Source organism: Chaetodon trifascialis, chromosome 10 (assembly GCF_039877785.1).
Source record: "Chaetodon trifascialis isolate fChaTrf1 chromosome 10, fChaTrf1.hap1, whole genome shotgun sequence".
Taxonomy (NCBI): domain Eukaryota; kingdom Metazoa; phylum Chordata; class Actinopteri; order Chaetodontiformes; family Chaetodontidae; genus Chaetodon; species Chaetodon trifascialis.
Window position 1 is genome coordinate 26,493,780 of NC_092065.1, and position 24,367 is coordinate 26,518,146.

At 41.7% G+C, this 24,367-nt stretch overlaps 1 protein-coding gene across 1 annotated transcript; it reads left to right on the forward strand.

Annotated features, from left to right (window-relative positions):
* The first annotated feature begins 1,186 nt into the window (after positions 1-1,186).
* il34 (interleukin 34) lies at positions 1,187-24,000 on the forward strand. The gene is made up of 8 exons (XM_070972473.1): positions 1,187-1,390; positions 8,536-8,777; positions 13,818-13,921; positions 15,542-15,619; positions 16,881-16,958; positions 17,714-17,821; positions 19,712-19,895; positions 23,531-24,000. The coding sequence occupies exons 2-8, from the start codon at positions 8,732-8,734 to the stop codon at positions 23,572-23,574; spliced, it is 642 nt and encodes a 213-aa protein (XP_070828574.1). The 5' UTR covers positions 1,187-1,390; positions 8,536-8,731; the 3' UTR covers positions 23,575-24,000.
* The last annotated feature ends 367 nt before the right edge of the window (positions 24,001-24,367 follow it).

Consider the following 24,367-nt stretch of genomic DNA (forward strand, 5'->3'; position numbering starts at 1 on the left):
TTTATTTGCAACTCCCATGATCCTGCTTCACTTGACCAGCTCCTTCTTTCAATAATAATAATAATAATAGTAATAATAATAATAATAATAATAATAATAATAATAATAATAATAATAATAATAATAATAATAATAATAATATGCCATGTCTGTAAAAAATAGCTAACAACCATATCACAGTTGACCTCATCTGACTAAATGGAAATATTCAAAATAACAACAACAACAACAACAACGCTGCCGGGCTGCATCCATACCAGTGCTCTCCTGTGGGCTTTCCCGTCTGACCTCAGCAGTTAGTCTGGAGGGACACATGTGGTTGTGGTGGAGGTTTGGCTCTGAGCGCTGTAGTGTGACATGGCTCTGGTCTATAATAATGCAATAATGTCCCTCCATCATGCATCATGAGTCAGCCGGATACCCTTCAGTGCATCGCAGGCTGTGCCATTAATAGACCTAGATAGATAGATAGATAGATAGATAGATAGATAGATAGATAGATAGATAGATAGATAGATAGATAGATAGATAGATAGATAGATAGATGTGGGCTGAATAAAACATACTTGTAGAGGGACTTTATTATAATGTGTAATTGTGATTACTGTGGAGTCAGGGCACAGCTCTGGATGACCCTAAAAACATGCCTGTCAAAAGGCTAATTTTGACAGATGGAGGTGTGTTTCCTGTGGGCAAAGTAACACAGGGACACAGAATCACTGAATGGATGAGGCGATGGTGATCAATATTTGTCTTCCCGGTGGGGGGGTGGGGTCAGGCCACAAACGCATCACTAACGTGCATTGTGGACGAGCAGCAGGAGTCCAACTACCATCTGCTATCTGTTAAGGGAGCGAAGACGGCGTAACCTGCGCGTTTTAACGCCACCTTCAAGCTAGCCACAGGACTAACGACACTTCCGGTTATACTCAACTTTCAAAGTAAAATCGTAACTAACTGACGGACATTTCCGTGTCATACAGTGACGCAACATGCCAAGAAATGAAAGGGCAAATGTGAGAGGGATTTTTTTCTTATGCGTTTCATAAAAGAGACAGAGACACACAGAGCGGGAGGACTGCAAGGCGCGCGAAAAGACGCGGTTGCGTGCTGACTTATTTTGAAAGCAGACTGTATTTTGGTGCGTGTCTGCGACTTTAAGTTGGCTGGCAGGAGCTTCAGGCCAGCCTGTTGCGCACTTAGAGGCAGACAGGGACAGAGCGCACCATAGCCACATGGATGGACGGTGGCAGTAATGGACCTCCCTTAAAGACTTTTAATGACTGGACTGTCTTTTCTTTTCTAATTTAACAAGCGTTCATACAACGTGCCACCTCTGAGCGGATACAGCCTTTACACAGCCCGGAGCAGGACACAAGGGACTCTGGAGGTGCGTGTGTATGTATATAATGTATGTGCGCGCGCGCGTATGTGTGTGCGAGTGAATGAACGCGTTCTTGGATGTTCACGCAGATGTGCTCCTGTGTGCGTGTGTGCGTGTGTGTGTGTCCCTGCATGTACCCGTGCTTCCAGCTGCAGATATTTATTTGTCCTGCAATACTTTCACTTTCGTCAGGTGCGTAAGTTGATTATTGCTCAAGCGGCGCGTTTCTTGTGGAGAGCAACAAGATAAAATGAGGCTGATGAGGTTTGCGAGGCAAATACACACTGCGGCTGAGGGAGTAATGCAAGCGTCATAAAATTTACTGCAGCTGACACTGATCAGGACCGAAAAGGTGAGACTCAGATCTCAGAAAGGGGGATTTGCTTCTCACTGCCAACAGTTCAGCTAGACGGTCTGTATATTCACATCGGACGATTTCAACACTGCCGAGCAAACCCGGGGGTGAGAGAGATCAACTTACAAAATAATATCTACACTGCTTCACTTTACTGACACCAGACTGTGGAGCGAGAACTCCTGCAGTATATAATCTGAACGGAACAAAAGAACGTGGCAGCGCGCAACGAGCTCAAATATAGGTTCAATATGAACGTCCCTCCCTGAGAATAAACAATTATTCCTGACCAACATGACGAGAGAGGTTAATGCAACCACTGGCATTCCAGGCTTTTCTCAATGGCTCGTTTCTGTTTTTCTGCAGTTGAATACACATGATTTGGTCAGGATGTGGAAATGCAGCGTGTGTTCCTGCTTTATTTGATCCTGGACTGTGACCGTTGCTTATTCAATCAATTCATTCTGCAGGACAACAGAATCTGACAGCAGAATCAATGCCTATACAGCTGTTAGTATAAAGGCCTTTGACCACTAAAGAAGCCCTTTTGGCCTCCGGTCATGGAGATATGTATGATCATGTTTTTTTTGTTTCGTTTTTTTTATTTGTTTGTTTTGTTGTTTCTTACTGGTGAGCTAGAGAGGCTGGAATTATAGGACAATGTAGAATCACAAAATCCAAAGATAGAGCAGAGCAGGAGCAGAGGTGGGTAAGAAGAAAAGAAGAGGAAAGCTGCGTTGAGTCAGCCCCAAGCTCGCTCTGTGTGTGTGTGTGTGTGTGTGTGTGTGTGTGTGTGTGTGTGTGTGTGTGTGTGTGTGTGTGTGTGTGTGTGTGTGTGTGTGTGTGTGTGTGTGTGTGTGCGTGCGTGAGTGCACAGGCTCCCATGCTTCTATCCTTGTGAGGAGCAGTCTGTGGTCTAGTGTGAGGACAGTTTCACCCAGTCATCATGGGTTCAGGGTTACAATTGCTTGGTTTTAGGGGTTTGGAATTAGGATGAGGTTCAGACATGTAATGCTAAGGTCAAGGTTAGGGGAATGCATATGGAAGGAATGTAGACAAGTCCAGGATTACTAAATAAACTGAAAGTTAAGTTATTCATTTATCCTGTGGGCCTAAGGTCATACAGTATCTCAGTGGAAAGGAAACGTAAATCCCAGATCTTAGATGCAGCTTTTATGCATCACCCTGTGAGGATGCCAGAAGTTCAGCACAAGCACTGTCGTGTACTACTGTGATATTAAGGTTTTCAGTGTGGTCGGATGAGCATCCTGAATTTTTTGATAGTACTGGACATCAGTGCGTTTCTGTTCTGCTGTCCTGTGCATGCTCTGGTGACATGGAGAGTGATGGACAATATTGTGATGAAGTGATGAACACATTTTGTTTGTATCTGCAACACAATGTCAGAGAAGTATTATTAAAGTTTGCCAAATGTTCAGATTCAAGCTTTCAGAATCAGCAAAACAAATCCAGTCATATCTGTATCAGAACTAATTCAGTTTTTTACTGGACCTAATACATGGCTGTCACGGTTAAGTCTCTCAAAATGAAACTTGTCAGAGCAAAGCTGGAGTTGGGTGTGGGTGTTGGTAAATGGGCTGTTAACATGAGCTCACTTTTGTCAACTTCCTCAGACTATCTCCATGCCCCCCCCCCCCCCACCCCCAGCTGTCCCATTACATGCATGCATTATTCTTGTTATCTGTGAAGTTGCTCCATTGCTGCAGCAGGCGAAAACATATGTGTGTTTGTCTGCCTGACAAACCGCTGAGATGTTGTTGTTTTTCATCTTCCTGCACTCTCACTGGAATGAAAAATGAAACTTAATAAAAATAATAGAAGTTTCCTCTACTGTGAGGAAATCATGAGGTGATCAGAGTTATACCCTTAACGAGAAATAACGAGGAATCGAAGAGTGAGGGAGGGGAGCAGAAAACAAATAACTCAGAATTTAGACAGCTTATTGCCTGGATGAATAGAGCATAAGGATATTAAACAAATACTGAGATATGATTAAATGTATTTTCAATTAGATATCAATAATATTATTGACCCAGCATTAGATTGTTTGTGTTGATGTGCAACATAAATCTTCTGTCCCAAAATAGACACTTTTCATTTGAGTGACTTCAACAAATCAGTAACATTCAGCCGTGATTGTACAGATTAATCCCCGTGTTTTCTACCGAATCATCAGACACATTCCTAAACTTGCTGGAGTTTACTTGAGATTGGAAAAGCGGGCAAAATCAGGTGGTGGGTGTGCTGCTCTGAAAGCCTCTAAATCAAATGGGGAAGACCTCTGCTTTCACTAAGATGCTGCTAAAATCTGCCTAGACCGATATTAGAAACATCTTTGCATACCTGTAATTCAGTGCAGTACAGCACCACAAACCACAACTTCCAAAAGGTTCGTGGGTTGACTCAACACCTCTCTGACAGTGGAACTTTTCCAGCTTGCCTTTTATCTTGATCATCTCTTGTATCTTATTTGCTTGCTGTGAAATTGCTCTGAGTTACATCTAAAATTACCTTGTAGTTTATTAACTGGTGTCAAGACAATTAGGGACACATCTGCCACCATGGGGTGGTAAGAGAGGGGTATCAGTGTCAATGGGAGGGTGGTGGGGGTTGAAGGGGGGCCATAAGGTGGTAAGAGGTGGGTGTCAGTGTCAATGGGAGGGTGGTGGGGGTTGGAGGGGGGGCTCTTGGGAAGAAGTTGCTCCTGTGCCTGCTGATGCGGGAATGGAGGCTCCTACCAGATGGAAGGGGGGCAAACAGTCCATGGTTGGGGTGGGAGCCGTCACTGCTGATGCTGCGTGCCTTCTTAGACACCGCTTGTGCTGGAGGTCCTCAATGGCAGTTGGCTGGACACCAGTGATGTACTGGATGGTTTTCACCACCCGTTGCAGGGCCTTCTGCTCGGAGGCTGTGCAGCTGCCGTACCATACTGAGATGCAGTTGGTCAGGATGGTCTCGATGGTGCAGCAGTTGAAGTTAACTAGGATATGATGAGCCAGGTTAACTTTCTTCAGTCTCCTCAGGAAGTAGAGGTGCTGTTGAACCTTCTTTATCAGGGCGGAGGAGTTGAGGGTCAAGGAGAGGTCCAGACGCCCAGGGACTTGAAGCTGGAGACACATTCAACCTCAGCCCTGCCGATGTTTAGTTTTAGTTTAGTTTAGTTACTTTAGTTTTCCTGTTGTCCACAATAAGCTCCTTGGTCTTCTTGGTGTTGAGGGTCAGGTTGCTGTCAGAGCACCACATCGCCAGCTGCTGAAAATCATCCCTGTAAGCTGACTCGTCATCATTGTTATCACCGTGGTGTTGTCTGCGAACTTGATGATGGAGTCGGAGCCATGCACAGGCACACAGTCGTGGGTGAGGGTGGGAGTAGAGGAGAGGGCTCAGCACACAGCCCTGTGGGACACCGGTGTTCAGGGTCAGGGTGGCAGAGGTGTGGTTGTCTGACCCAACAGACTGGGGTCTGTTGGTCAGGAAGTCCAGGGTCCAGTTGCAGAGGGAGGTGCTGATGCTGAGGTCACTGAGTTTGTTGACCATCTTGGAGGGGATGACTGTGTCGAATGCTGAGGTGTGGTATGATAAAGTCTCTTTATATGGATAAAGAGACTTTATCCATATAATCAGCTACTGGGAAGAATTGACTGTATGTTTTTCTCTCTCTTTTCACAGCTTTATTTATTGGGTTTGAAGATTTCTGCATATCAGTATAGTATCACAAGAATATATACTGTACACACACACACACACACACACACACACAGTTTCCTAAATGCAAATACAAGAGAACCGTGAACAAAGATACCGTATAAAAAGAAATATGCCAAGCCAGAGATCAGTAAATAAAAACAGATAAACAGCCACCGTCACCACTCAAATGACAAAAAACAGATAGTAAATCAAACCATAAATGCACAACATATTTCAAAATCTGACATGAATGCCTGTCAATCTGGAATAGCAGGGAATGAACAATGTCCCCTTGTTGAGTAAAAAAGGGACCCCGTTTTGTCTAATTGAACAAAAAGTGTCCATGGGGAGTGAGAGGGGGGAGAAGGAGTTTTCCATCAATCAATATGAAGCATCTGGCTGAGACTCACAAAGACAATGAAGTTTGCTGTATGGTTAGCAGTTACAGAGTTTTTGGTGGTTTTGATACGGTGCTAAAAACTAGCAATTGAACAAAGAAGGCTACAACCAAAACATATGGGCATGGGTAGCAGGTGCCTGAAGACACCTGTCACAGGTAGGGTCAACCAGCACCGTAGAATAAGAGACACAATACTTTTATCTCATCGTGAAGTTGTCAAATGGTTCATTGAACTTTCAGTAGATCCAAAGAAATCCGGTTGGTCAACCTGTTTGAATGATTTCAGCAGACGGCTGCAATTTTTGGTCAGTATTAATGTGCAATGATTATGTGCATTGATTAGTATGTGCTTATGACTACACCTACTGTATGGACAGACTGCATTGATCAGTATTGATTTTAGAGTGAAGTGGGACTGCTCCCATAATGTAGAGTACATTTATAACAATGATGCAAGTAACTAATCAAGTGCTGTACTTTTGACTTTTTCTTACAGTTTTGAGTTACTTGTACTTTACTTGAGTATTTCCTTTTTCTGGTACTTTCTACTTCTGCTCCACTACATGTGAGAGGTAAATACTTTGCTAAATACTGTACTTTTTACTTAACTACATTTATAAGTAAGTTACTTTACAGATTCAGATTAATAATACAAAATATGATCAGCAAATAAATTATGATATAATCTTATGGATAAGGTAAGATTAAGTGTAAGTGAAATTCATAAGCTACCCAGCAGTATATATGTATATATAGTAAAATTAGCAGCACCTTAACTAGCTGCAGCATTAAATTAAAGTATGTATTAATACATCAGTGATTATAATTCAGTAATACACATACACATTATTCTGAAATGGGCCATTCTGCATGAGTACTTTTACTTTTTGTACTCTAAGTATATTTTGATGCTAATACTTTAGTAAGATTTTGAATGCAGGAGTTTTACTTTTAAGAGAATTTCTAACAATTGTGTTATATGTTGTAAGTATTGTTACATGTTGTAAGTTATATGTTGTAAGTATTGTTACATGTTGTAAGTTATATGTTGTAAGTATTGTTACATCTGCTTAAGCAAAAGATCTGAGTGCTTCTTCCACCACTGATCGAGCGAGTATACATTAACATTTTTCTTGAGCTTCTATGATCGTAATTACTCACATCCTAACGTTAAGACATTCACATAAACATGCACAACAAGTGAATCAGTGAATGCCAGAAATGCTCAATTTGAGTCAAGAAAGAACTTTGGACAAAAGCCCTGCAAAATAAACAGGGCAACCACTTCAGCAGAACATTTTATTACATAATATATCCAGGGAGAAGGGAGTTTTTCCTGGAATGAGCAGTCTTCAAAGAAACTTATTTGACCTCCCATGGGAGAGAAAGATGGCAGAAAGCAGGTCAGGAAAGACGTAGCAGTGTCTTATTTCCTTTGTTTTTTCACAACAAATCAATGGATGAGCAATGATTTCTCAATCCCAGAAGGTTAGAAACAGAAATCATGTTGGATGTAGTCCTTATGTTATGAAGAGGAGTGATTTTTCAACTGAACTGAAAGATTTGCCTGGTATTAAAGCAGAGACAGTAGATAGTAGATATAACCAACCACCTGGTCATTGAGACGTCGCTCTGCTATAGAAACCAATGACAGCAGACAGAAGTATGGAAGCATGCATGTTTCCTGTTAGTTTTGGCTCTACGACCCCAGCACCAAAGTGCTGTTAGTTCTGTTGCCTGTAGCCATTGTGTCTATCATAATGGATTTAAAACTAAAGCTAATGTAGCCAATGTTACACCATTTCCACCATTAGCTGACTTGTCTCCTCCCAACCCCTGACAGTTAACAAATCTTTTTTTTCTGGCATTTTTCAGTCAATTTCTTGCATTTTTCACCTTTACGAGGAACAACTTTTGGGGCTAGATAAAAGCTCCTCGTGGTTTCTTGGTTTGATCAATCAGAGGAATCGTAAACGATGCAAAACATAGGCATTTTAGTGTTCATTACAGCGCTTTCTATGCAGAAAGTTACTTCTGGCCCTCCATCTGCAGTCCACACCACAACAAAAGAGTGATGTGACTTCATGTGCAAATGTTTTTTTTTGTCTTTCATCTGGCAGACAGATGTTTTAACACGGGTATATCCAGGTGCTAATTTAGGCAGATTACTGTTATCTCATCCAAGCATATGGAGAAACTCCTCTGTTGAAAACACTTTTTCAGCCTTTTTTCTGCTTGTTAATGTTCTTATCTCTCATAAAAGGATGAAATGCAAATAAAATAGTAAAATAACACGTCGGGCTGCTCAGCAGAGTCCTCTGTGAGCGCTCTGCTCGTTTATGAGAAGGAGCGGTTAAACTAACTGCGCAGTTAGACCAGTCAAAAGCTCAGCGACCCATTGGTCTATTTTGATGATCGACTTTTATTGACCAGTCAGAATAAAGAGATTTGAGGGGCAGCGCCGAAATTCACCATAGTAACACCAATGACGATCGAGAAGGAAGTAAGCCCAGAGATAGGTTATTGCATGAAGAGCGCTCCATTTTTTAAATGCTTTTTGGGCTTAAACTCAGTCTCTGTCCTTCTGTTCATCAGTGGGGTTGACTGCCAGTTTTTTCCCTCATCTGTTAGATTGTTTGCCTATTTTTCTTTTTGGCCTCCTGACCAGTTTTTGTTTCTTGTTTTCAGACTGTCAATAGAGAGCAACAGAAGCACAGGTGTCAGAAAAACCAGGAACTATTGCTGCTGGCATGTTTCAGAGATGCCCAACAATGCAATGAAGACCTGAAGCTCGACAACCGATGAAGAATTGCAGACACCAGTATTGTAGGAGTGTGAGTGGGGGTCTAAAGTGCTGTGGAGCCGAACACTTCAGCCTGAGAGTATGGTCCAGATTTCCACCTCAGCCTGCCTGCTGGGAGGCCTTTTGGGTAAGACACATCTGTACTATTGTGTTTGCATGTCTGTGCACTGGCCCTTGCCACTGTAATTTGTTTTGAGGTGGTTTTTGTTTGTGTTCCAGAGTACAAATTAGAATGGAGCTGCTCTCTCTCACTCAGACTCATTGGTCCTCATTGTCATATTTGATTTTTGGTGATGTTTTTTTGTCAGGCCCTAGTATTTTGGTGGCTTGTCATGTGCCAATATAGAGGAGAAGCCCAGTTGGTAGGGACACTGGTAGTCCAGTGGAAACTTGAAGTTTTGGTATCAAGTATGTACATATATTCAAACAGACCAACAATATATATCAAAAGCTGCCGTGGAGTTGCACCAACTGCAATGGATCTCTGCAAAATCGCATCTAGGAAAGCTTTTCTGGTCTGCTGTAAATAACCAAACATATGTATTTAATCACCTCGAACCGGGACCTTCTAGCTGTGAGGCGAAAGTGTTACCACTTGTGTACTGTTGACTTTTGTGAAAGCGGCTAAAAGTCGCAGAACATCTGTACTACAACAATTTCAGCCACACTAAAATAATGGGAGAGATGGCACTGAACATAAGGGCACAACAATGAACTAGCACATAAGTTGTATGTGTTGTATGTGCACATGTGTGGATGTGGGTGGCTATGAAACAGCAATTCTCACAAGAAAACCACTACTCTGAAAAGACTGAATCGAAACTTGTCTTTAGGTACGAACAAATCAAATCTCAGCTGCATAATACTATCATCAGCATATCCAAAGAAAAACACAGATTGGCTAAAAAATGGCGCTTCCCCACTGGCTCTGTCTTCAGAACATTGACAGCTGACATTTTGCACCCTACTTTGCTACCTCTGGTTTTAATGTCAAACACCTGCAGCCAAGGGCAATGTCTAAAGCTGTCTTCACTCCTGACAGTCATGTGTGTAGACATTAACAGTCCTTATAATAGTTTTTCTTTAAAAGAATGCAGACAAACTACTGGAGAAGAGCATTGCCCGGTCATTACCTAGGACGTGAGGTGAATCACAGGAAACTCCCATTAAACTACGTGTTTTAAGCTAAAGCTTAAAATTTTGTCACTAAACTATGTAAGACATTTATTGTAAGATTTTTCAAATACACATAATTTTGAATTGAGGAATAAAAGATCTTCTTGTCAAAATGTAACTAATTAGCATTATGGCACATATTTATTTATTTTAAATTTGCTGAACATTTACCTGTAATATACTGAATATTACCAAATTCACCAGAATCTTAGCAGCAAAGCATTTCAGCCATGGGAAAAAATGCAAACACAGTGTAATTCAATCTCTTCATTGAAGATTTGTTTTAAATTTCAAGACAAAAGTCTACTACACAGCTGACATCTGTTATGTATTCCCTTCAAATGTCCCTGTGGTAATATCAGAAACAGTGCTGTTCAAAGAGAGTATTATCCAGTGATGTGCGGTGAGGTTCATGCCTGGTGAGGCTCTGACTCCTCTGGAGACAGATGTAAAAATATACGAACCCAAAACAGAAGCTTATATTTCAATTTTGTCCTTAACTGAAACATTTAGTTGTTTTAAAAGCTTTTAATTATGCTTTAATCAATTCCACACTGTTCAACAATATGATAGCAAGAAAAACGAAAGAATATTTAATGTGAGGTCAAATTCGATATTTTAGAATTGAAATGTTTTTTATGGCTGATCTCTCTTTTTTTAATTAAAATTGAACACTCACTATCGTCCTCTGCGTAGGAGAGCATGTGCCAGCTTCCTGCGTCAGTCAGAGTGTGAGGCACAGCTCATCGCTGCCTCACCTCGCCCTTCTCCCACGTGTTTGAACAGGAAATGCATAAATTTAGGGATTCTGACCATAGAAACCATGAGCTTAAGTCCGAATTTCCTCCTCTTAATGAATTTATAAAGCACAGCAAGTTTTTTTTAAATTCTGTTTTAACAGGTGAGGCACTGCTGTTGAAAATCACTTTGTCTCTAGCTTCATCCTTGCAAACTTTAAAAAATGTAAATGAATGACCGTGTTTAGCCACTCTTGTTTAAACTAGTGTGTGAAAATGTATGCGATATCAGTTTTTCAGATTTTAGGCTCATGGTGTTCTGTAGAGACTGGGTAGACAGATTTCAGCAGAGAGAAACTGATAACTGACAGGCACAAATGTCATCAAGTGTGTGAAGTGGGTCAGTCAGGGTCAGTGTGGTCTGGCACTTCATCCTGTTACTCAAGAATGCTTTGTGGTTGTATACAATGAGGACTGTGAGGGCAGTTGAGAATTCGTGGCTTTTTGTTCTAAGCAAATGCAAATATCCACTTTGGGTACAATATGTTTTCAGTTTTGGTTGTGGCCATCTGCATTTAATGCACAGAAATCTAAAATGAGCAACCGTAACATTGAACTTTTTATTTTTCCAAAATAATAAATGCAATGCCCCTTACATTTATTAACATTGTGTTAAATTGACTTCACATAATAGAAACATTATGGCTTTATTAATATTATTATTAAAAGGTTGTAACAAAGATGCAACATGTAGTTAAGCTATAATCATATTATTAAAGAAGACAGTAAATTGAATAGTCAACTTTAGTGTAAATTACTATAAATGTCAACTACAAAGAAAGCCACAAAAACATTTTATGTTCTTGCTTGCAGCTCGAGCTGAAGCTGCTGTGGTAGGTGGTATCCACACTTAGCTGATGTGTAATAGCCTGTAGTAATTAATATAGCCAACAGTATCAGTAATTAAGGTTTTGGTGCTTTTTTTTATCTTACTGTGCTAACTTAGATAGTCCTGGTTTCAAACCAGAGCAAGTCCGATTTATCCTTTTTTATCCTCAACTTGCGTACATGCACTTTACTCTGAATACTTTCATGTCATGGCAGAAAATAGCAAACCAGCTTTTAGTATTGTAAGTACTCTGTTTTCTGAGCATATATTAGCATTGATAACAGTAGTGCAAAACTAAAGTTGGTTTGTGATGTACAATTGAGAAAGACAAGCAAGGATAAGTTTAAGCTGATCAGGTGGGCTAGCTTAGCTATTTCAAAGCTATTTCAACCTAATCTATGTGGGAAACTGCTGATCCTGTGTTTGGCCGCTGATTGTCAGTTTGGTGTGTTTGACCCCGGGATGTACAGCTCTTTTACCACTGACAGTGGCTGCAATCATCCAGTCAAACTTGGCCTCAGGCATAGGTGAGTTGCACTTTGAGTCTTCAGAAGAAAGCACCCCCTCTGACACTGACATATGCTGATATCTCTAAAAGGTCAAACAAGCTATTTACTGGAGTGATTGCACTTGGAACAGTTAGCAGGATGTCAATCAGCTGCGCTGCCTGATGCTAAACACGCCTGCCAGCCACACCTCCCACCTCCACAAAATACAGAGGCAATGAGATACCAGAAACTCAAAAAACAATACCCAAACAACCCTGAACCCCCACATTGGCCCTCCTAAAGCCCGGTTCTGCTCAAGGTTTCTGCTCGTTAAAGAGACATTTTTCCTTCCTGCGGTCGCCAAGTGCTTGCCCATGGGGGAATTGTAGGGTATCTGTGCAGGAAAGAGTATGGTCTAGACCTGCTGTATATGGAAAGTATCCTGAGACAACTTTTGTTGTGTTTTGGCGCTACATGAATTAAACTGAATTGAGCTGAATCTTCCGGAGCAACCCTGACCTCCTGCTCATGCTCCTGCCCATCCTAAGGGATTGGTTCCACATTACAGGCCTGCCTCCTGGTTGCCCTCCAGTCCCGCTCTGCCCTTCAGTTTTGTCCCCAGGCCACCTCACTGAGGCCTCCTGCTCTGCTTCAGCTTCCAGGCAACTTGTCCCTGAGTCCCTCCTCCAGACACCCTCCACCTAGCTTTTCTTTGAATTTTTTCAACTGAGAAGAGGATTACTGTCATGGTTGTGGGTTTTAGTTCATTTCTTGTTTTATGTTGAAGGAGTTTCTCTTCACGTGTCATGCTTTGTTTTCTTCCTGTCTTAGTCTCTTTCCTGTCCTTCTGATTGCAGATTAATATCACCTGTCCTTGTTATCTTGGTAATTTGCTTTCTTTTGTTGTTGGGTTTTGCCCCATCCTGCTCCTGCATTTTTTGCCTGCCTGTTTGGTTTGTCTGGATTCAGCTTTGATTATTAAAGCTAACATTTTGTTCTTCAATCTGCCTGTCCTGCATTCGGGTCTATTTGAATGGCCAAACACTTAATTCCAGACTGAAATATTTCAACAACTGAAACAATGTTGCCCATGTGTCTTCTAACAGTATGCTGATGAATCAGGTGCTTCTCAGTTTGAGGACAGCACAGTTCCACATTGTGGACCACATAGTTTGATTTGTAGCCTTTAATTGTACAAACAGATTAACCTTTCACCATCCTGCCAGTAAGCATGAATATATCTGAAGTCAATCAAATCTCAGAGAGATCACTTGCTTCTTTGATTGTGTGGTTGATTGAGTGACATTGGACTTTTGTAACTATATCAGTAATTTAAGCTTATCAACATTATCATTTTGAATTGGGCCCAGAATTATATACCAAATTGAAGATGTGCCAACTCAATACCAAAGGAGGAAGAATGAATCTGACCTAACCTCTAAAAATTATATTGCATTTGCTTAAATCAATGTTGCCATTGCAAAAACAAGGGTTATGAGGGTTTGTTTTTTTTAACCCATGATAATAATTGATATTGTTCTGAGGGATGTAAACAGGAGTGTGTTTGCAGTGACCATTGGCCTGAAGTATGACAGCATATTTATATAAAAACAATGTATTACAACCTGCTTTCAGCCATGCTAACTGTGTGGCACAAGTTATTTCAGCATTGTAGGTCAATTGATCAGTCCATCACTTATGTCCAAATTGTAATATCTCATGAGCCATTGGATCAATTCAACTTTGTGCAGTAATTCATGGTCCCTGAAGGATTAATCATACTATATTTGGTCACCCCCTTACTTTTCCTCAAGCACCATCATGCCATAGACATTTTTTGCAGTTAATCTAATGCTCTCCCATTCCTGTCTCTGTAGGCCTGTTTCTGTTAACGCCTGTTCAAGTGGCCCAGACACCAGCCAACATGTGCACACCCTTGAAGACACTCAACGACAGCCTCAGCCACAGGCGACGGTACTTGGTGAGAGAATGATGGCGGGTGATGATTGGTGGGGCTGTCTTTTTTGGCTGATGGTCTGTGATGGCCCTGCCACATGCGGAACAGGTCGGCGTTGTTGTGGAAGTGCTCCTCAATCTGTAGGTTGTGAGTGTGTTTAGCTTCACTGATGCCCCTCTTCAGGTTAGCTCTGGATGAGCTGTAGGCCGCTGCGTCGCCAGATCTGAGGGCAGCATCACATTCCTTTAGTAGAAGGTGGACCTTACATCCAAGCCTTTTGGTTGGGGAAAGTTCTCATCTGTTTGTGGGTGGTGATGTTGTCAACACGTGTTGATGTAAACCAGAACGGAGGAGGCATATGAGCCATTGTCTATGGATCCTGAGTCCAGCATTGCCCGGGTGGCGAACATGGAACTGGTACTGGAGTGTGGCGTCCACTGATGGCTTCACACATCTGATGAGTGGTGTGCACTTGGGGTGTAGGAACAACAAGAGGTGATCAGACTGTCCCAGGAGGGGGAGGGGGTGGTGTTGAAAGCCTCAGGAATGTTTGTATAAACGTGGTCCAGGTTTTTGGTGGGGCAGGAGACATTCTAGTGAAATTTGGGGAGAACAGTCCTCAGGTTGGAGTGGTCGAAGTCTCCAGCAACAATAAAGGCTCCGTCAGGGTGTGCAGTTTGTTGTTTGTGGATAGCAGCATGCAGTCCTTTCATTGCTAGTTTAGCATTAGCATCCGGGGGTACATAAATTGCAGTTATCACAGTGGATATAAACTCCCACAGGCAGATAAAAAGGCCCGCACTTGATTGGCAGATATTCTAGATTAGCAGAGCACTGGCTGCCAGTGATAACAGAGTCTGTACACCAACTTTTATTGATGTAGATCCACAGTCCTCCGACCCTGGACTTACCGGAGTGCTCTGCTGTTCTGTCCACTCTGAAGACTGCAGCTCTATCATGTTGTCTGGGATTTTATGATAAGATCTCGCCACCTCTGATGGTTGCTACTGGTCAGCGTGGCTTAGCCGGTCGGCCTCGCTGTCCTGGCGATCTCTTGGGGGAGCTTAAGTTTGTTAAATACACTGCTTGTGCATCGAAATCTTAAATCCAAAAGTTGTTGTCTGCTGTAGGAAGTGTTCGCAAAGCTGTAGTGAGCGAACAGACTCGAAGTCAATAAGAATATAATAACTATATCTCTCAATTCTAGTGAGACACTGGCTGCGCATTGTGCATGCACCGCCATCTTGTTTTGAAAACAAGCAGTAAGAGTGCAGATTGCAACCAACTGAATACCCCTCTCCTCACTCGTACCTTTGTAGAGGAGAACCTGTGGTGAAAGGTAAAAATGTAAAAAGGCACCCTAGAGCTAGTGTTTTGTCAGTTCTAGCCTACACAGAAACATGGCCATGCAACATAGGGGACTCTGAAAGAGGACCCACTCCCTGTGGAGATATAAAGAGCTCATTCTAGGGTCATGAAAACACACCTAACTTCCAGGTATACTAATGAAAACATGCTTATGAAAATTATATTTCATTTCTGCCATATTCTGCCAATAGATCCCCAATCAAAACCAATTTCACATGTTACAGCTTTCTGATTCATGAAGAGCACATGCTAATTGTCTTTTTCTTTGTGTTACAGAAGCACAACTTCCCCATCAAGTACACCATCAGGGTTCATCAAAACGAAGTCTTTAAACTATCAAACATCAGCAGAATGGTAAGCGTCACAACACTGTCCCTTTCCTGTCAGAGGACATGGTGTAGGAGATTCGTAAGGTGATGCTTGCCATGTACCTTACGAGTTCCACAAGGCCAGACCTCAGTTCGGTGACTTTATGTCACCAGTCAAAGGTTTCGGTATGGAGACACAGATAATACAATTCCACCAAAATCTGAACGTGCATAACTGTAGTTCACCTGTTCCCCCTCCTCTTTGTTTCTTCCCTCTCTATGTATAAACTATATTCACACCCCTTCACTTTCACTTTTTCTTATATTACAGCCTTTTTCCAAAATGGATTAAATTCCTTTCTTGTCTCACCAATCAGACCTTTGGAAGTCTCTACTCAGTAAAATGCACATGACAGCCTGCTTGGGGTTTGTCAAAAGGCACCTAAAGGACTCTCAGACCATGAGAAACAAGATTCTCTGGTCTGATGAAACCAAGATTGAACTCTTTGGCCATCCTCATCTGGAGGAAACCAGGTGCATGACCTGGCTAATACCATCCCTGTGGTGAAGCATGGTGGTGGCAGCGTCATGCTGTGGGGATGGTTTTCAGTGCAGGAACTGGGATATTAGTCAGGATTGAGGGAAAGATGAACGGAGCAAAGTACAGAGAGATCCATTGATGGAAACCTGCTCCAGAGTGCTCAGGACCTCAGACTGGGGAGAAGGTTGACCTTTCAACAGGACAACGACCCTAAACACAAAGCCAAGACAACAAAGTAGTGGCTTCAGGACAAGTCTGTGAATGTCCTTGAGTGGCCCAGCCAGAGCCCAGACTTGAACCAGATTGACTCTGGAAAGACCTGAAAATAGCTGTACAGCGATGCTCTCCATCTAACCTGACAGAGCTTGAGAGGATCTGCAGAGAAGAATTGGAGAAATACTCCAAATACAGGTGTGCCAAGCCTGTAGCCTCATACACAAGAAGGCTGCCAAGGCTGCCTCAAAAAGGACTGAGTGAAGGGTGTGAATACTTATGTATGTGCGATATTTCAGGTTTTTATTTTTAATAAATTTGCAAAAATTTCTAAAAAATCTAAAAAGGAATTTAATCCCTTTTTAAAAGGCTGTAACATAACAAAATGTGGAGGTGTGAATACTTTCCAAATGCACTGTATATGGTGATGTTTTGTTGTGTACATGCTGATGCAATATCAAAATTAATTTGTCAGTCTTTACGATTCTTCTTCATGTCACATTCATGTAATCTGCTAAACCTATTAATTACATTTCTCTTCTTCACCCATCAGAGGTTACAGGTGGAGGGGTTGGATGAGCTAGTTCTCCAGAGGTTGTGGTTCCAGGTCAATCAAGGAGTGTTAAAAAAGGTAGGACTGTAGACTCTGCAAATATGCAATTTGTCAGATTTTGTCCAGAAACAATTATTTTATTTCCCTTGTAAACATTTTGTGTAATTTGTTAAAACTGGTTAAAAGGATATGTCACAAATATAAATTGTAAGTTGGAAATACATCACATACAACTCACTTCTGACAAGTTTCCATGTATTTAGTATTTGAGGCAAATCATAAGACTAAACCTTCATCAAAATCAATAAAGATGTCATTCCAGTCCGATTTTTCCTTTTGTTTAATCAATACACTTAAGGTGGTGGCTCACCTGAGCTGCTGATAGTCAAGCAGGTTGCATTAGTGGGACAACACCCCTCCAGCTCTCTTTTCTCTGTGGGTTTTCAGCCCATGTAATTCTTTTGTCCAAAACATCAAATCAAACATGCCTCCAGTCTCACATGTCACAGTCAGTTCTGAGACTCAGTGGCTGTTCTTAAACACCTTCACGTGCTTACAGTCTAAACAGGCATTAGGATGCTGTTTGACAATTATAGTCAAGTAGACACTTGACTGTTTGCAAATGCTTTGTGTGGATATTTGGAAAACCTCTTTTTCTCCCGCTCTTTTTTCCTTGGTGACTTTCATCAGTGTTGTTTAGATGAGAACCATTGACACACATTTCACGTATTTATTTTTGAATGGACAAGATAGTTGAGCATGTTGTTTGCTGGCTTAAAGAGCATTGTGTGTTTAAAAAAAAAAAAACTCTGAAAGACAAATTGAAATTTCAGATCATCCGAGTTATGACGGAGAGACATCCTTCACGACCATACATGACTGAGTTGGAAAGACGCTTCAAGGATGCAGAGGGAGTCTTTGTCCTGTCGCATCATGCTGAGGTAAGCTAGTGTCCACATATCAATACCACAGCTCTGTTAAAAGCCTCTTCAAATGAAGCAGTTCAGTTAGTAAGGGAATTTCCCTCAAACTGTAAGGCTCAGAGAAAATTGATCCTATTTCTAAATATTGGGAATGAATGTCCTTATCATTAGAAAATTTAATGTGGCTCCTATTGAGGAGGGTGCTGCTGGTGTCAGAGATGCTCCAGAGGAGCAGGAGGGGGTGTGGAGAAGTAATGCTGTCATAACTGGGATATGGTGGGTGGGGGAGTGAACAGGGTAGAATCAAATCTGTTGAAAAACTGATTCGGTTCATTTGCCCATTCCTCGTCTCCAGATTCTGGGCCTCTCCCACTGTCTGTGGTGTAGCCAGAGATGGTTTTCAGGCCTCTCCAGACCTCTCTGACATTGTTCCTCAGAGGGTGCTCCTCCAGCTTCCTCCTGTAGCTGTCCTTGCCTCTCCTAATCTCCCTTTTCAACTCCCTCTGCACCCTCCTCAGCTCATTTTTGTCACCAGATCTAAAAGCCCTTTTCTTCCCATTAAGTGGAGCTTTTAGTTCTGGGGACACCCAGTGTTTGTTATTTGGGAAACACCGTATCATCCTGGTAGGTACAGTATTCTCCACACAAGTTTATGTTGTCTGTGATACAGGTTGTTAAACCATAAATGTCCTCCCTGTGTGAACTGCACATCACTCAGGGCCATACTGGTCTCCTCAGACCATCTCTTCACGTGCCTTATGGTTGGCAGTTGTGTATTCACCAAAGGTATGTAGGCAGGGAGCAGATGAACCAGGTTGTGATCACAGCAGCCCGGTGGGTGGAGGAGGGAAGAACCTTTGTGTTTTGGATCCAGTAAGTCCAAAGTTCTATCGTCTGTTAATTTAACATTAACAGACTGTATTTACATAGTGCTTTTCTAGTCTGACAACCACTCAAAGCTTTAATAAGTCTGCATTCACCCATTTGCGCACACATTCGTAGTCATCTCGTTACGAGCCCCCACCCCTCTTACCACTCTCTGTTGCTCTCCTGTCCGCTCTCAGCAGTTGAAATCTGTCCAGAGTAACATGCGAGTCCTGAGTGAGTTCATTCAGCCACGTCTCCGTGAAGCACATCGTGCTGCACACCCAGTAGACAGACGGGAACAGCTGAATAACAATAAGGAAAAGGGGAAATTAAATACTAGGAAACAGACAGGTTGCAGATCATAACAGCATCCCCTCTTCCTTCTCCTTATTTTGGCAGGGATCTCCAGTCTTTCCATTGGGAGTACCTTAGTGTTGCACAGTGCTCATAACTCTTACTGTGTGTAAACAATGGAGCCTTAGCTGAACGCACCTCCTGAAGTGGATTAAATAGTCCAGAAAAGAGTAAAAAGCATATCACTTGTCTCACCAGCTGTACGCCTGTATTTGCCCCAGACTAGTGATGGAAGAAACATCAAAAAAGCCCAGGCTGTATATGACCCAGAGGCCTGTAACAAATGTACTTTAGACTGTGCAAGTGTCTGTGCACCCATGGGCGTGTTGGTCCCATAAGGAGGTGTGGTCAAGTGTATTGTCGGCACATTGCTATCTTGTGGCAGCAGAAAACAATTGCACCATTGATCAACAAAAATCTGGTCTAAAGTCAATGTCAAGTCAAAGTCAAGTGTTTTCCTGTTACTTAAAGGGCACATTAGTCAGACAGACACCTGCTTCGCCTCAGACAGCTTTGGTGGATTTATGCTGCTCCGATAGAAGGTCTGCTCACTCGCTTTCACTTTTCACTGAATGAGCAGATCCATTTCCTCAGCAGAAAAAGGCCCACTTGTACTTCTACATTTAGCCTTTACATTGCTGTTTCTCACTCATGCGTGTGTCCGTGTGTGTTTTCGTGTGTGTTCAGGTGTTCCAGCAGGAGCTTCCAGAAACAATCCAGGACACTTGGGACCATTTGACAGAAGAGCCTGACAGAGTGCCACAGTCCAGATGGCGATTTGTCTCCCCAAAATCCCTCATGGACAACTTCTGCCACACCATGCACTGCCTCTTCAGTGAGTGCTTTGCCACCACAGAAGTGCAGCAGAACTGTAAGTATGATGTGCAAAACCTTCCAGTGATAGTACAGGCTGTCACTTAAAACTTAATTAAAAAGACTGAAAAATGTGTCCTGTTTTCTAGTGTGAATGTACTATAATAACAGGGACTCACACACAAACAGAACAGGCTGTGTAAAGAACAACAACGAGCATGTTATCGTGGATGTGCATTTTTTTACACTGATGGATGATACATTGTATGTGTGAATATGCATCACACTGGATGTTACTATTGGTACCTTGGTATCCTCATGGTTAGTAGGATTTCTTTCATACCCTCAAAATCATATCATTACATTATTACAATGCAGTCAACAAAATGCACTTCTTCATTCGTGTAGTAGCTTGAAAGATGTGGTTGCACAATAGTGCACTTAAAGACACCTAAAATAAAACAGGTCATTTAACTTAGACAGGCCTCATTTTCAGTGCTGTGGTACAGTTTACATTTGCAACCTCTTCCTAAGTGTGCAGCACTACTTGCTGAGTGGGATGAAAGTGTCTGTGATTTATTTTGTGTTTGTGTAGAGAGCTAATGCATTTTCACTGAAGCATCATTCTACATTAATATATCTAACCTATCCAGAGTGAAGGCTACACATATATGCGCATATATGGTGTTGCAAGGTGGACCCAAGTGCAGGGCACAGACACAGAGGTGAAGTGAAGTTATGAACATGTATTCTAAGGTGCTGGGGAATGGAGAGGAAGATAATGGCTGGCAGAGGCTGAGGACAGATGGGCGATGGGAGATGACAGAGTGTGGCTGGGTAGAAACGGGCAAGGGTGTGAGAGTGGCTGGCTGGAGGGGTGCAGTGATAGCAGGCAGACAGATGTGAGGTGATCCTGGAGCACATGGGAAAAGACAGCAAGTAAACAACCTGCTAGGAACATGAGAAATACTTTTCAGGATAACTACACGAAAGAGGCCTGAAGCATATAACAACATCTATAGTTGAGAAAACAATTTTGCACCAAACGGGTGAAGCGAGGCCTGCATATTCAACCACAAAATTATAGCATGAGTATAAAACATATGTCGCCATCTCCAGCTCAAGTCGCTCATAGATATATGCAGATGACACATTGCGCTTGTGAGATACATCCCTGCTGCCACCATGTCGAGCAGATTCAAGCCTGTTTGAATAGTAGAAAAAGCCAGACTTTGATCTGCTTTGGGTTGTTCTAATGAAAGAAATGCCAAAACCAAGCAAGAGGAAATAACATTTCATAGATGAAAAGTTATTTAACAACATTTTGCTGTTACAAATGTGTTGAGTTTGCTGTATCACAAGAAGTTATCGTTATTTTAAGCTAACATAACTGTCCAGATACTGAAAATAGACAAATTTATATTAGATTACATTTTTTATTTGTTACGTATCAGTAAGATGCTGGAAATGAAACCAATACCTTTTCATTTGAAAACTCCATCCAGACACACACACACACACACACACACACACACACACACACACACACACACACACACACACACACACACACACACACACTGCAAACTGTAACGCACAGGTGCTACTGCAGTGATGTCATTCAGACTGTTTTTTTCATAGCAATTGCAACATATATGTTGCACTGTATAGCCTGGGTTAAAATACTCCCTTGACTCTTGAGCGGGGCATAATTATGACATCCAGTTGTGTAACATGGAGACTGAACACATGTGACTGCCTACTTCAAAAACAGTGCTACACTGTTAGGTGGACTTGAATTCAGTCCACTAGATCCCTGCAAGAGGGATTTAATAAGGCAGTCAACACGTAAAACTTTAATTTGATAATATTATATACTATCTGTTTCATGGTTCATTTCATGCAGATATCAGTTGCCACTATGCGTCACAATCACAGAGTCTGTTTGCTGTAAATAGCACAAACTGTCATCACTGCTGCAGCCAACACACGACACCTTTCAGCAGCAAATGGCAAAGTAATTAGTAACAAGACATCACTGTCCTTCTCAGCTGAGTGAGTAAACAGGTGGCCCTGCACTCAAAACACACCACAGTGCAGAGCTATCGCCTCTTTATGTTTACCCAGTGCAAATGGACACTGCAGTTCTGTGTTTTATATGTGTGATCTGTTCTCACAACAAAGACGCAGTGAAGGCCAAATGTGAAACGTGCCAATGCTATGAAATGACCTAAACTGACTCAAATTTCTCAATCACGATAAGGTTAAAAAAACATTTCATACAGGAAAGCCTCATATAATGTGCTCTACTTATAGTGACGTATTTAGTGTGCTTTTGATCCATTTATCTGACCTGTCACAGGTATATCAGTTTGTGGTTTTCACAGAGCCTTTCACAGAGGTTCTGTCTCATCACCGCTAAACCTCAGAATAACATTACATACTTAAAATATGTACCAAATTAAGTCTCTTTTTAGGGTGGCCCATTAATTCAGTTTAAATGTCAATAACATTAAACAAGCTTCCCATCCCCAGTGGAACTGCCTGTTCAGTAGAGCTGGTCAGTGTCCCCCACAGGTCGGGACCCCCACAAAACCCTGTGACACCTTGACACCGCTCTTATGTCCGCCCATTAAATAGGAATTCTTAAATACAGCTAGCAGCCAATCAGCACGGGATTAAGACGGGGAACAGGAGAAACAGTTGCCTGGTTTTGTCCAAAGGTAACAAACTTTGCCTACCAGCACCTCGAAAGCTCGCTGATTAGCAAATGCAGCTGGAACTAGTTTGTATGTGATTCGTCAAAAAGGTGAATCCTGACACACACACACACACACACACACACACACACACACACACACACACACACACACACACACACACACACACACACACACACACACACATATATACATTAGGTTATCATCACTTTTAGGAACATTACATATACTTACATTCAATTCCTGGAGACTTACACTAACTATAACCACTACTTACCTAACCCTAAACCTAACAATAATAATACATTACACTTATGTAGTGCTTTACAGGGCACTCAAAGACGCTTTACAAAGGTAGCAAAACCCTAACCCTAACCTTTACCTGAACCTTACCCTAATCTTAACCCAAGTCTTCACCCTTAAATTTAATGATTCACATTATGGGGACTTGTAATGTGTAATTTGTCTCCATTAGGAAGGGAAGCCTCCACAATATGACTGTATGAAAAGTTTTATGTCCCCACAGATAATACATGGCCACACACACACACACACACACACACACACACACACACACACACACACACACACACACACACATTTTTGTTTCATAAGAGAAATACCAATTGAATTTGTTACTTTTATGATGTCCTCCACATGCCAAGCATTGTAAAACTGTACATAAATAAACTGTACAATACATCCCAAAATCATGGGAATAATGAAATTACTAAAATGCAGTTGACAGTTTTTCATTCATGCAGTAACTAAAAATGTTGAGCAGGTCTGGTCCCAAGGCTTATACTAAACATCCATGTGGAGAGAGACCGAGAAGTGGTCCAGATCCAATGTGTGACAGTAAAACATGTGGCGAGAGGCACTGAAAAATATTTATGAGTGAGTCAACCAGACACTCAGTGAGAAATGAAGGTGCAAATGCTAAATGAATGTTCTCTCCTCTTCTATCTTTCAGACTGTAGTGTTTCTTATTGGAGGAAAGGCAGGAAGAAAAGCTGAGCAGAGGACAGCCGGGTGAAGCTGTCTGTGTCGATACTGATAAGGGATTGGTATCATGATGGAGGCTCAAAAGGACATTTTTTTTAGGTACGGTAACTGTATTCATGGTCATTTAGGGAGAATATGGACTTTCTGCCTACATGAAATAAAGCTCATTTGGGAGAAAAAGCTCCCCCTCCTCAGATTTTCCAATCCTCTGCCAGTCAGGCAGGCTTAGATGTAGTCTCCTGATGGCATCTTGGATTGATGCTTTGATACTTGGGTTTCAAGTTGTGGAATAGATTTGTTCATGTTCACATATATTGACTAAATTGATGTATGATCAGTATGGTAGATTAATTCTTTTTATGGAACTTTTTAATGATTTTTTTACATTTTCTTTGCAGAACAAAACATACCATGACAGAATATTCCATGACATAACTTAAAAAACAGAAAGAAAGAAAGAAAGAAAGAAAGAAAGAAAGAAAGAAAGAAAGAAAGAAAGAAAGAAAGAAAGAGGAGGTTGGCATTTGCAGCAGAGCAGCGTCAGTTACAGAGGAACATAATAACGGCGTTTTTGGTGGTACTCCATTATACTGTAATAACACAAAAACACAGTTTTGTTATAACAACCCATCCCACTTGGTTAAACACTAAGTAAAACAAGTTCACTCTTCAGTTTCAGGTTGTTACGGTTGGTGGTTTTACAACCTTCCATTTCATTTCCTAGATGAATTATTTTCTAAGGTGAATTATTTAAGGGGGGGGGGCACTGCCGCATGCCTCTTATTCCCTGTCAGCGAAGGATTAG